At 38.7% G+C, this 17677-nt stretch overlaps 1 protein-coding gene across 2 annotated transcripts in view; it reads left to right on the top strand.

Moving 5' to 3' along the window:
* Positions 1 to 17677, top strand: part of fmn2a (formin 2a) — an 80049-nt gene that overhangs the window by 15396 nt on the left and 46976 nt on the right. For both annotated transcript variants that reach the window (XM_021467387.3, XM_001333025.9), the window contains exons 5-7: positions 265 to 1067; positions 1201 to 1345; positions 13876 to 13963. In XM_021467387.3, the coding sequence (XP_021323062.2) occupies positions 265 to 1067; positions 1201 to 1345; positions 13876 to 13963 (1036 nt within the window). The remainder of the gene's footprint in view (positions 1 to 264; positions 1068 to 1200; positions 1346 to 13875; positions 13964 to 17677) is intronic.

Below are 17677 nucleotides of genomic sequence, written 5' to 3'. Positions count from 1 at the left end.
TGCTTTTATTGACTTGTGGGACGCCACATGCGTGCCTGGTCTGTGTTATTAAGAAACACAGCCCCTTACTCACAAACACACACTCACTCATACCATTCCTCAGAAAACAGAGTCTCGGAGGAGAAACTAACATCCGCTAAAACAAGGCACTAACTCATGCTAGTACGATCGCATGTGACAGGAGGTGTCTGTGTTTTTCATTCCATGCTGCTGTTTCTTTTTAAAGATGTGACGACTCTCTTTTCTGTATCCTGCTCTCCACAGGATGGATCCACGGGGCAATCTGGAAGTGTTCTGGAAGGGTCTTCCGTTTCCATTCAGGAGCTAGAGCAAACAATTGAAGAGTTACTTGAGAAAATATCAGAAATAGAAAAAGATAATCATGTTGTGGATGGAAAACTTGGAAGGAAGGATCGAGAAGTGGCTGGTTTTAATCAAACCATCAAACAGACTAAAGTAAACGGACAACGTGTTCTGCATCATGTAAAAGCCATTCAGACCTCGCCTGTTGAGGAAGCCTTCAAATTTCCAGTGCCTTTATCACACCAATCACAGACTCCCAAATTAAGTGACAGTGCCACTTCACCAATGGGATTACCCTATACCTGTAGCTGCCAAAGAACCACTTCTCAACCACTATCAACACCACCACCCCCTCAACTCCCTCCTCCCCCACCACTTTCAGGTATGACTCCACCAAAACCCACAGGTGTGATCCCACCTCCACCTCCTCTGCCAGGTTTTGTTCCGCCACCTCCAGTTGTTGGCAAAGCTCCACCCCCTCCTCCACTCCCAGGCATGGTCCCACCTCCTCCACCTCCACTTCCAGGTATGGCCCCACCTCCTCCACCTCCATTCCCAGGCATGACGCCACCCCCTCCTCCCCCTCCTCCTGGCTGTGGACCTCCACCGCCCCCTCTTCCACCTGGAATTGGACCACCACCACCCTTCATGGGTATGGGGCCTCCAGGCATGGCCCATGAGTCTGTCCCCCTGAAGGCTGTCATTGAGCCTCCACGACCAATGAAACCACTCTACTGGACCCGGATTCAGCTTCATGCCAAAAAGTAATCACATGCCTTGTCAGTTGAATGCAATATTCATTTGCTGTGTGTATGCTGACTTTTTGTGTTTCACCTTGACTTTGAACACACTGACAGCAGATAAATCAAACTGATGTTTTATGTTCTTCCTTTATAGGGATGCCAAAAGTGCTTTGGTGTGGGAGAATGTTCAAGAGCCATCAGTAGACTTTGACGAATTTGTGGAAATGTTTGCCAAAAGTGCAGTCAAGGAAAAGAAGAAACCTATCTCAGATACAATAACCAAATCGAAGGCCAAACAGGTACGATGACCTTACTGCACCCACATTAGCAGCTTTCCCACTTGAAGTGCAGAGTGGTCCAAATAGTATTGGACTTCTTTACCGGGAATGTTATCCCAGGAGGTGATGATGAGGTGAGATGAGGGAGAGAGGAGGCTAAACAGGTTCAATATTAGCATATTAGCATTTTTCCACCAGCATGATTTAGGTGTGAGTTCCAGACTGGTATCAATTTTTGTTCCATGTGTTTCTACCACATGAAATGTGTCTCAAAATCTTGCAACATAAAACTTCTGGTCTCAAATTGAGTGGGAAACTGAGAAATGCTAAAATGCTTGTTAAGCAAACCAATAACTTTACACTACATTGCTCAAAATGTCAAAATAATAAATATATGCATTAGAAAGGCCAGCATTCAAGATAGTAGGTGAGTTTGAGATTTCTGGTGCCGCCAATTTATTTGAGAGTTGCCTGTACGTAAGAATCTCTCTTGGTACTGTGGGAAAAGAGAAACATAAATCCTAACCTGGCTGCAAAACCTCTGCACATAACTGGTCAAGAATGGATTATGGCTCTAGAACACATTTTTAATGAAAAAGAGGTATGGCCTGACCTAATAGTTGGGCCCAATGAATGACCCGCTCAAAGAAATGTTGAACTAGCCACGTTTCTACTGTCGGGCCAAAAGTGTGTGTGGTAGTGTGTGTCAAGACCAGTTGCATTTTAACTGTTACTTCCAGGGTTGATTAGTTCTTGTTGGGCCTTCCCAAGTGAATGGCCAGGGTTTTTTGGCCTGCTAAATAGCTTGAGTTAAAGCAAGCCAGCTACTTTTGGGCTTCTGAAGTAGTCATCAACAAAAGTCTTAGTCAAAAGACGATCAGCACCACTGCAAATTTTCCATGTTTTTATATCAGTATAAAATGTTTTATAACATTTAAAATATTTAAGATACATAAAATGACTCGCCGTGCCGAGTGTGGCAAATAGTATCGGACCTCAAGCAAAGTAACCTAAACAATGCTGGGTTTCCATTGTCGGGTGATACTTAACAGACCTCCCTGAATTAGCATCATTATATTTCACAAGTAAGGGCAAATGAATCAAATCCGTATAGCAAAACCAACAAGCTCCTGTAGATATAAACATTTGGTCTTAATAGACTCTAGGATCATGATACTGTATGGCCACTCATTTTTGATAAAACAGACAGTCATGTATTAGTTCTCTGCAAGGTGTTTAAATGTATTTTGTGATGTAGTCATCTCAAATATTTTAAATGTTAATATGAGTTGCTAGACCAGTGTTCTCAAGCCCCTTTACACTAATACATTTTTCTTTTAAAAGGCATTTAGAATAAAAACGAACCACATCCATACTAGCTTTTCACCTAGCGTTTCTGAACAACTCTCCGTCCACACAATACCACTGAAAACGCACATCACGTGACCACACACACACTCTGGCATGCACTGCAGTGTATGCGCAAGTCTGAGCTCCAGGTAGTTATCTACCCAGATGAGAGCTGTGCATGTCGGACTGTTCATCAAGGATCTACCGCTGGATCTAATCTCACTATATTTGTTTCATGTGTAAACGTGATATTTAATTCATATTTTTGTCTCTATCTAACGACATATTCCCCGATTTTGGTCTTTTGAATCTATTAATTGTTCTCAGGTAACATGTTTTGGCTGAGCGCAACGATAAGTTAATATATTAATTAATGTAACGACGTACACTGATTCTGCACATTTGACTGATTGCTTGCCTTTATTTCCTATAATGTATAAACTTATTGTACGTTATACTTTTATAATGGCCATTATTGGTTATTAAAACTGATATTCAGCAAAAGAGAGGGTATGTTTTGTGTTTTCAATGAAAATGAAAGGGGGCAGTTATGTTATAGACTCTGTTTTGTTATGCATACAGTGAAGATGATGCTCATGCATACAGTGAAGATGATGCTCATATATGCAGCTACACGATGCCTCAACATTTTTGGTGTCTGTTAAGTTGCTCAAATCAAAATGAAAATAGGCAGTTCCTTGAATCATGTTTTCATTTTTTTGCTAAGAAAATAAGAAGCCACGTAGTTAGGGTGATGTAAATGAGGTTGTAATGTAGCCCATGCTGTTGCCTTTAAAGATTTACTCGACATGTCCTCATGAGTTTGTTTTCTCAAACTTGCAAATTCTGAACTTACAAGGAGAGGATGCAGGACTGAAATTTGTGTAGGCTACTTAATATTGAGGAAAAAGCTCCAATCAGAATGTCTGCAACACGCCTCCATTTTCAGATGTCTCTATTTTCCCCCCTTCCACACTAGCACGGAACAGCAGCGTTTTCAAACTAAAACGTCCTCTTCAGCGTTTTGCTTTAGCAAAACTTATGCGTTTTCAAGCTAAAATGCATTAGTGTGAACATGGCCTCATATGCAATTCCTTGAGAGCCACAGCTCTGCACAGTTTAGCTCCAACCACCTTCGAATCACACCTGCTTAATAGTCTGTAGTAGTCTTGATTACATCTTGATTAGTTGGATTAGCTGTGTTTGATTAGGATTGGAGCAAAACTATGCAGAGCTGCGATCCTCCAGGAGTTGAGCTTGAGACCCATGTGCTAGACTGATATAAAAACATGGAAAATGTGCAGTGGTGCTGACCCTCTTCTGACTTAGACTTTTGTTTATGACTACTTCAGAAGCCCTACAGTAGCTGGCCTGCTTTAACTCAAGCTTTTTAGCAGGCCAAAAAACTCTGGTTATGACTTGAGTAAGGCCCAACAAGACCCAATCAACCCTGAAAGTAACCGTGAAAACGCAACTGGCCCTGGCACACACTAGCGCTCACACTTTTGGCGAGACAGTGGAAACGTGGCTAGTTCAACATTTTTTGAGTGGGTCATTCATTGGGCCCAACTATTAAGTCAGGCCATACTGCTTTTTCACTGAAATTGTTTGTGTTCTGGAGCCATAATCCATTCTTGGCCAGTTCTGTGCAGAGGTTTTGCTGGCAGTCTAGCACTTATGTTTCTCTTTTCACACAGTACCAGGAGAGATTCTTACATACAGGCAACACTCAAATAAATTGGCGGCACCAGAAATCTCAAACTCGACTACTATATTGAATGCTGGCATTTCTAATGCATATATTTATATATTTAGACATATTGAGCAGTGTAGTGTAAAGTTATTGGATTTCTTAACAAGCATTTTAGTATTTCTGAGTATCCCACTCAATTCGAGATCGGCAGTTTTATGGTGCAAGAATTTAATAGACGCATTTCATGTGGTAGAAACACATGGAACCAGAATTGATACTGGCCTGGAACTCAAACCTAAATGGTGCTGGTGGAAAAATGCTAATATCGAACCCAATTAGCCCCCCTCCCTCCTTCATCTCACCTCCCGGGACAGCATTCCCGGTTGTCTGCCCCTGAAGAAGCTCTACCCACACCCCACCTCACCACACAGAAAACCATTAACACTGATTTCACACGCACAGCTTGTGAATCAGAGCCTTACAGACATTCAGTAAATGTTATAAGCTCTACTTAATGTTCCCTCAACCAAAGTGTGACTGAGAGACTCTTTGATAAGGCTGTTTACCATCAGAAACAACCCAGGCATCTACCACATCTGAAGCTAATCTCCCTCTCTCTCTTCCTCTCTGGTAGTGGTGTGAAAATTAGTCACTGGTGAGAGTTTTGTGGCTCCTTCTTTTGGAGTTAAACTGATTTCTGATAACAGTGCTCTGCTACACAACAAGCACATTACAAACGGCATCACTATGTATAAAGTTCTTATATTCTATGTAGATGTTTCATGTTTAACCAAGAAGATAATATACATTGGACATAATAAGGACATAAATATACAAACACACACATACCTCAATCTACCATTCAGAAGTTTTGAGTTAGTTTTGAGTAATTTCAAATGCAGTAAATTCATCTTAACTTTTAACAAGACTTTCATATCAAAGAACCATGAAATTTCTTAAATAAATTGTTGTTTGTGTGTGTTTGTGTGCTAGTAGGACCCTGAATGTTTGAACATTTTTGTATGTAATGATTCATGTGTGGGCTTGCCTGTGGCTCAATGGTTAGCACTGTCACCTCACAGCAAGAAGGTCACTGGTTTGAGTCCGAGCTGGGTCAGTTGGCTGTTCTGTGTGGAGTTTGCATGTTCTCCCTGTGTCCGTGTGGGTTTCCTTCTGGTGCTCCGGTTTCTCCCAAAGTCCAAAGACATGCGGTGTAGGTGAATTGGGTAAACTTGGGTAAAATTGGTGCACTCACACTATGCTAGCCAAACCATGCTCAGGCGCATTTCCCAATTTGTTTGACAAGAGTGCTCTAAATCAGACCCAGGCGCGGATCGGTTGGGCTTTGGCATTGTACACTCATTGGTTGAGTACAAAGCGCGCATGAACCCGATACAATGTCACTTTTAGGGAACTATTTCATATGGATTTATTAATAATTCTTTTTTTTTTAATGAACTGTTATAGTTTATTAAAGACACAAACCCTTCACTGAACGTCAGCTGCATCTTCAGCAAACCTTCTAATACCTGCAGCATGATGAGTTTTATAATAATTTATGAGCGCCAAATATTGTGGATCTGTTCGGCGAAGTATTTGACTGCAAGTCACTGCATCCCAAACGACTAAAACGAGAGCACATCTCTTCTTGTTAAACTGAACCGTTGCATCATCGATGACAGAGGCGTTGCTACGGTTTAAGGCAACTGTACCTAGTGTGAGTACGCCCTACGTGTTTCCCAGTACTAGGTTGCAGCTGGAAGGGCATCCACTGCATAAAACATATGCCGGATTAGTTGGCGGTTCATTCTGCTGTGGCGACCCCTGACAAATAAGGGACTATGCCAAAAGAAAATGAGTAAAAGAATGATATATGCGCATGTATTGTCATGTTTACCACATTTGTATGACATTTGCTGTGGTAATACCATTTGTTTTAGTTGCAGGATGCATTCAAGTAACGTGTAACTGAAGTAATTTAGTGTTTCATATGGTAATACTAACTTTGAAATTCATATACTGTATCACTTTATCACTCTATGGTATTTCTAAGAATACAGTGGTAATACTTTTTTGGATGCTTATGTACTGTATTTTTGTGGAATCATATGATATGATTACCATGTTTTTTTTAAGTAACTTGCTAGGGTTGGTCGATTTTGCCTAAAATCAAAATCTTGGTTAATTGAACATTTTAACCTGATTACGATTATTCATTCATTCATTCATTTTCTTTTCGGCTTAGTCCCTTTATTAATCTGGGGTTACCACAGCAGAATGAACTGCCAACTTATCCAGTACATGTTTTACGCAGCAGATGCCCTTCTAGCTGCAACCCATCACTGGGGAACACTCATACACTTTCATTCACACACATACACAGCGGACAATTTTAGTTTACCCAATTCACCTGTACCGCATGTCTTTGGACTGTGGGGGAAACCGGAGCACCCAGAGGAAACCCCCATAAACCCAGGAAGAACATGCAAACACCACACAGAAATGCCAACTGACCCAGCTGAGGCTCGAACCAGTAACCTTCTTGCTTTGAGGTTACAGCACTACCTGCTGCGCCACTGCATTGCCCGATTATGATTAATGAACAGTTATTTTATTTTAGAATTTTTTGGGGGAATCAAAGTAAATATGCTCACGTTACAAGTGAAAGATTTCTGAATGATGGGTCCATCACTTGAAACACACACGCTCTCTTCTATCTATGATTATTTATTAAACATCAATGTTGAAGAACTATAAATCAGCCTTAACAGAGCAGGGTCATGTGACTCCACACAGGAAGTAGGGAAAGTAATTGAAAAAAATTGACCTGAAAAAAATGTGATTGATTATACAGTGGGTTCTGAATGTCAATTTTGATTGCTTTTCAATTATTCGCCCAGCCTTATACCTTGCAAATGTATCCTCAGAATCCTATGGTATCACCTTCAATTCATTAGTACTATACTGTATATGTGGCATTATTGGAATACTGCTATTATTAGTTGTGGCGTCACAGTGGTGCAGTATATAGCACGTTCATCTCACAGCAAGAAGGTCAATGGTTCGAGCTCTGACTGAGTCAGTTGGCATTTGTGGAGTTTGCATGTTCTCCCCATGTTTACATTGGTTTCCTCCTGGTGCTCCAGTTTACCCTACTGTCCAAACACATGTGTTAAAGGAGAATTGAATAAGCTAAATTGGCCGTAGTGTATGTGTGTGAATGCAAGGGTGTATGTGTGTTTCCCACTGTTTGGTTGCGGCTGGAAGGGCATCCGCTGCGTAAAACATATACTGGATAAGTTGGCAGTTTATACCGCTGTGGCGACCCCTGATTAATAAAGGGACTAAGCTGAAAAAAATGAATGAATGAATGAATGAACATGACTAGTTACTAGTAATAAAGGGGGTAAACAAAGTTTTAGTAAGAACACATTTTGATTATTATATAAATATTTCAAAAATTGTATTGTGTTGAATTGTATTGTATTGTATTGTATTGAAAGTGTTTGTTCTCTCTCTCTCTCTCTCTCTCTCTCTCTCTCTCTCTCTCTCTCTCTCTCTCTCTCTCTCTCTCTCTCTCTTTCTCTTTCTGTTTCTGTGGTCTGTAAGATCTGAGGAATGGGAGGGGGGTCTGTATTGAGTTAAAACCCACAACCCTCAAACCACCAGCCAACCCAGCGACTCCAGTCAGCCTAGTGTGGTCATGCCACACTTTTATATGTGTGTGTGTGTGTGTGTGTGTAAGAGAAAGAGAGAGTGGGTGGGTGTGTGGGTGTGTGTGCATTAGATAACCTCTTCAGAACAATTGCTTTAGGCCTACCATTAGAGTTAGCACATATCACTCAAAATTACCATGTTAATACAATAAATCGCTTCTACTATTATTGCACCTTTCACATGAATTAGATATATAAATTAAAATCAACTGCCCTGTGCTACATTTGCGCCCACATAATGATGTTAATTTTATGAATCATATTCATTTTACAGCCCATTGCTTTGGCAGTAGTTATCTGGTCCTCTAGCTGGTAGTTACTGTATGACCGCCGAACCGCTATCCTCCCTCATACTGCAGAGTTCATGCTTCCCACCAAGACTATATGCTGAAGTATGGAATCAATTCTCATTGGTTGGTAAGCGTCTGGTTTGAGATGCAGCTCATCACAGGCATGAGTGTGTTTCCCACATCATTAACGTAGCACACCACTCGGCAGTCGCGCTGTGTTTAGTGGTTGCAAGCCCTGTGGAGATAATGAGAGCCAGCAGCTTTCTGATGATCACACTGGGCCGCCATCACACTCTTTCAAGTGTGGCCTGTTCTCGAAGGTTTTCATGGCTGCAAATTCTTTCCAGCAATCAGAATTAGCATGTTGTTAATGGGCGGTCTTGAGTGAAGATGGCACTTGTTGTGTATTTAAGAATGGCCTGAAGATAGTCACCTACAGAGAACTCGTGGAGGGCAAAGCTTGAGGAATGTTTTGTCTTTTATAAGAAAATAGAAGAAACAAATGTACATACATACAAAGTAAGTGAGACAGCACTTGGGTCAACAGACAATACAGTATGTCTTAATTGTTTTAAAGGTGACATTGGATTAATTTTTCTCTTTTGTAGCTGTATTTGTTTGGTTAGGTTTGTGTTGTGTCTGCCAGCTCAGATGAGTTGACAAGATGCAGCTTGTTTTTTATGAACTGTCTAAATGTGTTTATATGCCATAATTGACTAGTTTGAAACGCCAGTTTATACATGTTTATTACAAATAAAACTTGTTTTTAAGAAACATCCATATCATGCTTCATGAGTGAACACTATTTTTTTTTTAATAAAGTGGCATTTGCATTAAAAACAAATTTGAATGTGACAGTTTAAATGTGGCAAAACTACTAATATAGGTGTGTTTTTGTACAAAACACAGCAAAAAGTAGACCCAATAGCAGGGCTTTACATTAACACCTGCCAAATGCAGGTAGATTTCAGCTCTTGCGGGTTAGACAGACACCTCCACTAGCCACTTTGGCTGGTTGGAAATCTGCTACAAAGTGTAGTTTTCTTAAAAGCAGGGTTCGACAATAAGCATGGCCCAATATTCGTGCAAATGTGATCTTAGAATCGATAAGCAGCACGACTGACAAAAATAACTATGTTCGCGCGAGCAGGACAGCAAAAAAGAAGGTAAATACCGAACGAGAGGATGATCACTCACGTACATAGGTGATGTGATGTGATGCTCGCGACTGTTTACTTAGGCAAAGCAACCATGCCTAGAAGAAGCGCAACTGTTGCGATCTGTTCCCTTTGAAATAGACTGGACAAAGAGCGATGATCGCGCACCCACAGACAGTCGTGCTGCTTTCGAGAGCTCAAGATAAAAAAAATACACATTCTTTTGTAAGAAGCAGTGGTCACTGCTTTCATTGAACAGATTATTAAAAGGCCTAAATTAACCATGTGCACGTGATCATCCTTTCATTATCAAACACGGTATGTTTCACCTGCTTTCTTTCGCTTACAGTTATTTTTGTTAATATGGTTTAATTATATATATTTTTTACAATAACATTGCTTCAATGGGAGATTACCCCGTGTATGTGTAGTTAACGTGTGATCTGGGACTTTTGGCAAGGACGGATTACTGTGCATATTTTAGATTTATGACAATAATTATTTTTTAAATGTAATGTTTTTTAAAGAAAAGTTTTGTTGAATTAAAAAGTGAACCTATAAAGCTATATTTTCCTTGTTTTAAAACATAAAAAATTTGTGGCTAAGAAATACTTATTTGGTGTGTTCAGAGATAAATTTGATAAATCCTTAATTTTGAGCCCTGAAAAGTCATTTTAAAATAAAAACTGATTGTATTGTGACACAACCCATTTGCTCATGCACACTGAGCCAGCTAATACACAACACACACAAGACGTTAATTGAATGAGAAGGCATGTGGACACAACACAATCAAGTCATTTTAGCATGTCAAAGTCAAATGTATGTATATAAAACATATTTTCCCAACAAGAAAAGTGTGGCTAGTGAAAATGGCGAGTGGCTAGTAAAGTTGGAAATCTACTAGCCACAGTGGCTGGTGATCAAAAAAGTTAATGTCATGCCCTGGTTATAACTAACGTGGTTCAATCCATGGATCTGCAACAGAGAAACTACGGGTTTTGGGAAACACTCGTCACTACATCGTTTTTTTCCCAAACGATGCATCGTACTATGATAGTTCAGCCACGAGTTATGTCGTTGTTTGGGAAACGCACGCCAGAATAGCTTTGTGCTGGCTTGTGGAAAAATAAAAACATACTTATACTTATCTGTCCATTCAACTTTGAACTATCTATTCTCTTCATTAAGTTTTCTTTTCCTTGAAACCGACATCTTGATCTATTCAAATAATTGCTTTGCTGTGGTGTGTTAAACAAAAATTAGCCCGCTCGATCACGTGAAGCCACTTATCATTTCTATATATCATGACAACAATCACGCAGGAAAACATTAAATATTTTCCCTTCGATTTTATTTCGGCCTATTTTCTTTTTTTTCTTTTTTTTTTAACAACTAAACAACTGTTTTATAAGGTTTGTGCATTTATCAATAAAAGAAATCTACAATTTGAGTCCTTGTCTTGTAATACAAAATGGAGTCTAGTCCATATTAAATACCCTCACTGTCCACATATAGACCGGAGCCTAAACTTTGAGAAGCCCTGCATTACCAGATACACCTTTACATATGCCCGACTCTAAGCAAACTATGGACTCCATTCTCCTTGCACCCCGTTTTTGTAAACAGATAGCAAAGTGGCTAATAATGGTTCCTTTTGTTTCTCTGCATTTTATCAATGAAGCAATACTGCTATGTAGTCTGCTCAGTGTTCAGATGTAGAGGCTCACAGGTACCTTTACACAGAATCCCAGCATGAGAAGAGGCAACAGCGAAATGTATTAGTTTTAAATATGAAGGAAATGTCCCAGAAAGAGTAAATACAGTGGTCCGTCACTATAACGCGGTTAACTTTTTGCGGCCTCGCAGTTTCGCCAATATTTTTTTGTGCAATTTGACATGCTTTTTTTCTACAGTGTATTGTGTTCTGTGTCCTGACTGCCTGTAGACCATTGTAAATCGATTTCCTTTGTGCCGTGTCTCCTATACAGTACAGAATGCATTCAGCGTGTCAAATTGACATAAATCTTTAATCGCTAGCATTGTGACTCTGAGGTGCTGTACTGTATATTTGCAAGTTTTCTCCCCACAATGTCAACGAAACATACTGCACCATCAAAGGCACCAGTGGTAGCACCCAAAGAGCAGAGGTAGATTCTAACCCAGGTGTGGGCAAACTTGATCCTGGAGGGCTAGTGTCCTGCATAGTTTAGCTCCAACCCTATTCAAACAGACCTCCCTATAGAGTTCAAGTGATCTTGAAGACACTGATTAGTTTGTTCAGGTGTGTTTGACTAGTGTTGGAACAAAACTCTGCAGGGACACCGGCCCTTGAGGATCAAGTTTGCCCATCCCTGTTCTAACCGTTGCACAAAAAGTTAAACTGAATTAATGCCTGTTTGAGAAAAGTGTACAGTGTGCAGTGAGGGTTACAGCCTTAAAACATCTATAATAATTGTTAAAAATAAAGATGACTTCTTTACAGATTTCACCCATTGCACGTTATTTTTAGAACTTAACTCCTGCGAATAACGAGGGACCACTGTAAATACTTGCTTGTATGTGCAAATATTTTTCCCAAGACTTTTTTACTTCCTCAGTGAGTACAAAGCCATGTTCATATTAAAATTGCATTTAAAAATGTAGCTGTACCTACACTTTGTCTAAAATGTGCAAGTAACTTTTATGTGTAATTTGTGTTTGTTTGGTTTGGTTATTGTCATCAAACTCCAAATCAGTTCACTCGTGTTTAGAATCAGATCATCATTCTTTATTTGCAGAGCTGTTTGTGTCAGTGTACTGTTGTTGGTTTACACACTATTCAGCTCAGAAACAGCAGTCAAGCATTAGTTAAATACATCAATGTCACTTTTCAAAAGAATAGATGTTTGTTTGTTTGTTTGAATACATTTTACATTGATAATGGTGGGCTGCAATGTCAAGCAATGTTGGCTTACAGTATCACAATCCAACATTTAGCATCATAATGTAGAAACAGCTTCAAACATTCCATGTCATACTGCACCCGCTTTGAATGCCATCACATGACTGAATGGAATTATCAGTGGTTATTAGCTGATAGAAATGGGCCAGTAGGGGCCCTCTGCACCTACTGGTAGGCTCAGGATGCTGTTATCATCCATCCACATGGTTAATCAGCTGTACTAATAGAGAACTCCAGATCCAGATATGTTTTTACATAATGTGACGGTTGGATTTAGGGTAGGGTTAGATGTTAATAAAATAAAATTAATGGGAAATAATAAATAATATAAATAATTGTTGTTAACTTCCGTCCGCAACCGTATGTGATCTAAAACTGATTAACCATGTGGATGGATAATAACATACTTTTGAGCATACCAGTAGGTGCAGAAGCCCCCTACTGGCCCGTATAAATCAGCTGATAACCACTGATAACGCCCATGCAATCGAATGATAACATTCAAATTGGCTGTCATGCAGACAAGATTTAACAAAAGCTGAATTTAGGTATTCAATGCATTTTTGCACTGCAGAAACACCAAATTTTTTTTTTTTTTTTTTTTTTTTTTTGTTATTGTCAATGGAAGTGCCACATTTTTAAAATGCCAGCAGCGTTTCCAGGCACTGAGCATGCATTTTACGCTCAGTGCTGAGTGTTTTTAAATGGTCTGATAGCTTTAGAAGTGCTCACAGATGTTTTTAGAACAGCACTCACATTTCTGGAGCACAAAAAACGCTTCAGTGGACACGCACCCTTAATTATAGGTGATGAATAAAGATCAATACTGAATATGAATGAGAATAGCCTGATGGTACTCACCTACATAGAACAAGTAGAGGGGAAAGCTTGAGGATTGTTTTGCTTTTAAAAAACATATTAGTGAAAATATATACAGAGTATGTGAGACATACTTTGAATCCAAAGACAACTCAGACTTGTTTAGGAATGCCAGATTTGAAGAGGCTGTCAGAAAGCGTAATAATCCAACCCGGTTTAATTCAACCAGACAGGTCTGTCATTTGCATAATGACTGTGGTGTTCTTTTGCAGTGCCAGAAATTGGTGAAAGTAAAGTTATTTTGATATATGTGGATGCTATGCATGAAAGAATGAGAGAAGGAGACCTCTCCATAATACCATATGAGGAAACAGTCATAAATACACATACTTTGGCTTTGTTTTTGGCTTCCTTATTAGGCCAAAGTACCTCTGCATGCTATTCAATTTATGAGGGCAGCCAGATGAAGTACTGTGTTTATGTATTTTTGTCACCAGCAATAATATTCAGGGTAAACTCTTGCTTTTGAATAACTGTATGTTTACTGCAGTCACAAAATATGCCCTCTTTCTTTCTCTTTAGGTAGTCAAGCTTCTGAGTAACAAACGTTCTCAAGCGGTGGGGATTCTGATGTCCAGTCTTCATTTAGATATGAAAGACATTCAGAATGGTGAGCAACTCAACGATTTGTTCTTAACACTCATTATGCCCATTTGCAGTGTTGTGTGTGTATGTGTACACACTGGTCTGTTAAGACTTCTTGCAAACATCATCTTTTCATAAAAAGTAATGGCAAATTATTATTAGTGTCTTTGGAGCATGTCCAAGAACAGTGAAACAGCTTATGGGTCATGGGTGAAAAGGTTTTCAAGCATCAAAACAGTAAATGTGTAATATACATTTAAGGTTCTATTTTAATGATCTAGATCTCTCCAAAAACACGTCCTATTCTTATGCCCCATATAGTGACACATATGTCTCAAAACCTGACAGTTGGACAAATCTAAACTTGTTTTTATTTAAACAAATATAAAGCTGCAAATAATAAATAACACTGCTAATAATTATAACATTATACAAATGCAAATTGTCATGAATAAACTGAAAAAGCTCCCCGATATGAGGCATGGAGGCAGTGGTTTTTATATGTATGTAGAAAATGATACATTTGTAACATTTTAATCCTTTATTTTTTTCATATGTAAAGATATTTGTGTATTGCTGTACATCCTGTGTGTATTAAGCAATGTGTAAGCATTGCGCTGGACTTTAGACCTGCTTTTAGGTTGTCAGTGGTGCGGTCTATTTCAGTTTTTCAAAATAGCAACACGTCAACAATGCGCCTTGCATACGCCTATTTTATACCAGAACACCCATGGGTCCACACAGTGGCAGAAATGGATGTGCTATTTAAACAACATGGTGCAAAATGTGAAAATTAGGATTGCGATGGTCTGAAAATAACAACAAATCGAACCAAACACGTCTTGGGCCGTATTGTGTCTTATTGCACCGGGTTTCTTCCATTGGAATGTGTTTGGATGCTTTTGACGTATTCTAAGCAATAATGGCTGGCATGCATTTAACCATTTGACTAGTAATATTTACAAAAAATATATTACTGTATAAATATACAATATGCAAAATATAAAAATATTATATAATATTATTAATAATATAATATAATATAATATAATATAATATAATATAATATAATATAATATAATATAATATAATGTAATATAATATAATATAATATAATATATTATAATATAATATAATATAATATATTCCCAAATATATATAAAAAAAAGTCCCAAATAAAGGTTCCAAACAGGGAATTGTACAATGATTTTGGTTTCTTAAAAAAAAAAAAAAAAAAAAAAAAAAAAAAAAACATTTTTAAAACAAATCATTTCTTTGTTTGAGAAACATTTGAAACATCTAAAGAATACATTTCCTCAAAAACGAAGCCATAGATTAAAAAAGGTTTCTTCATGTAACCGTGAGTGGCAAAAATAACCTTTATCAAACATTAATGAACGTTGCTCATTATAGTTATAGTTCAGTAAAAAATATACAGCATCTGACGCCACTGAAACACAAAGGAGCTATCTTTTTAAATAAACCACATATTTGTGTTGGTGCCTTTACCTCGTCAGATTCTGCTGAGCCTCTTGTCAGCAAGTGAATTTTTAAGGCAGGAAATATGATGTCACAGCCAATTAAGACTCATTGTTCGCTGCTGTTTATACAGGGACTGATTGTGTTTGAAAGCTGGAGGGAAAAGGGTCCGTGGCGATTCAGGGTTCAAGAGTATGTTTACATTGATTATCTTAATGGACGTGATGATTGCAGAAGAATCATCTTTCTCATTCTGTTCTTTCCTTTTACTGTACTTACTTTTTAATCTGTTTTTGCATAAACCCTCAATTTCCAGAAGACATTTCCTCATCTGTCTCTGAGATCTGTTTTCTCTTTAATTTGTCTCTCTCTATCCCTCTTACTGCTGTCATCACTTTATCTGCTCATTCATCCCCTTGAATTGACTTTAAAGGAAATAATGCCGTTTCTTCTCATCATTGGTTTTGGGAATACTAATTCTGTCTTTCAGCACCCAAAACTATCCAGAACTCTTGATTGTCGATTTGTATGTGCGTATATGTGTGTGTGTGCTTTTTTAGTGGAGCACCTAAAACAATTAATTGGTAAAAGTGGAGAAAAAGTCAGAAAAATGTATTGTTTCCACATATCTTCAACTTGTCTCTAAAGATCTTTTGTTCCTTTATCATGCAAATTATCACCTAAGATTTAATTTATCTGTGCATTTAATTTTTTTGGATAAAATGTTCTTCTTGGAGGCTCAGTGGTTAGCACTGTTGCCTCACAGCAAGAAGGTTGCTGGTTCGAGTTCTGGCTAGGCCAGTTGGCATTTCTGTGTGGAGTCTGCATGTTCTCCCCATGTTGGTGTGGGTTTCCTCCGGGTGCTCCGGTTTCTTCCACAGTCCAAAGAAATGCGCTATAGGCAAACTGAATAAACCTTTTCGGCCATAGTGTATGAGTGTGTTTCCCAGTACTGGGTTGCGGCTGGAAGGGCATCCGCTGTGTAAAACATGTGCCAGAATAGTTGGTGGTTCATTCCACTATAGCGACCCCTGATAAATAAGGGACTAAGCCAAAGAAAAACTATTATTTTTCTAAAGGCGTGGATATATTAAAAAAAAATATTCAAGAGTTCACACTTAGCTGATGATTTACAAAGCTTATTTGGCATGCTGTCCCGGGAGAGAGCCCCGAGCTCAAGGGCTCCTCGAGCCCGGGGCTTCCTCCCGTTGGCAGAGCAAGAAGGGAGCCTGAGCTCGGTGGATCTCAGAACTCCCCTGCCGCTGTAGCTAAGGGAACGTAAGGAATTAGACAAGCTTGATTGTTAAGTATCTTGAATGTCTTTGGATGGTGGGAGGAAACCGGAGAACCCGGGGAAAACCCACGCGGACACGGGAAGGACATACAAACTCCCCACAGAAACACTCACCGGTCCTATCGAACTAGGACCGGCAGTATTCTTGCTGTGTGGTTCACAGTGCTAACCACTGGACCGCCGTGCCGCCCAATTGCAGGTAAAGGAGGAGAATAGGGGAGGAGGGGGGTTTCTTCCAAACGAAGATAAAGTGAACTGAAAACTTAGACTATTTATGGTGCCTTAGGGCTCATATGATTGGAAGATTAGTGATTAGCAAATGCGAGACTGGACGTGATAAATCATAAGCACGTGATCCTCTCGAAATTAGTTTATGAATAAACTTCACGTAGTATATCTTTGTAATAATAAAAAATAAGACTTCTAAAAAAAATTGTATACAAATTTTCAATAAATACATTTTTAGTTTATAAGTAAAGAATTGTTCACCAAAAAAAAAGACACTTATGTCATCTTTTACCCCCAAACATGTTTGATTTTCTGTTTTCTGTTGAACACAAATAAGGAATTTCGAAAATGTTTTTAAACTTTGAATTATACAGTGTTTTTATTTTCTACTATGGATATCAATAACTGGTGTTCAACATTCTTCAAAATATATTATTTTGAGTTCAACAGGAAAGGAAAACTCATAAAGGTCACCACTTGTGGGTGAGCAAATAGTGAGTACATTTTTATTTTTGGGTAAGCACACTGATTCATTCAAGAACAGAAGTAGTCTTTATGCACTGTAAAATAAAATGCTGGTGGATTTGTGTTATGATAACGCAAAAGATTTAAATTAACGTCTTACTTATAGAGTGTATTGAACATAAAACAATTAAGTTGTCCCAAAAAAAATGCAGTGTTTTAGCTAATTTTAAATAAGAAGTTTAAACAAACAACAAACTTTTTTTTTTTTTTGAG

This window comes from Danio rerio, chromosome 17, assembly GCF_049306965.1.
Source record: "Danio rerio strain Tuebingen ecotype United States chromosome 17, GRCz12tu, whole genome shotgun sequence".
NCBI lineage: Eukaryota > Metazoa > Chordata > Actinopteri > Cypriniformes > Danionidae > Danio > Danio rerio.
This window is presented reverse-complemented; position numbering and strand designations above follow the sequence as displayed.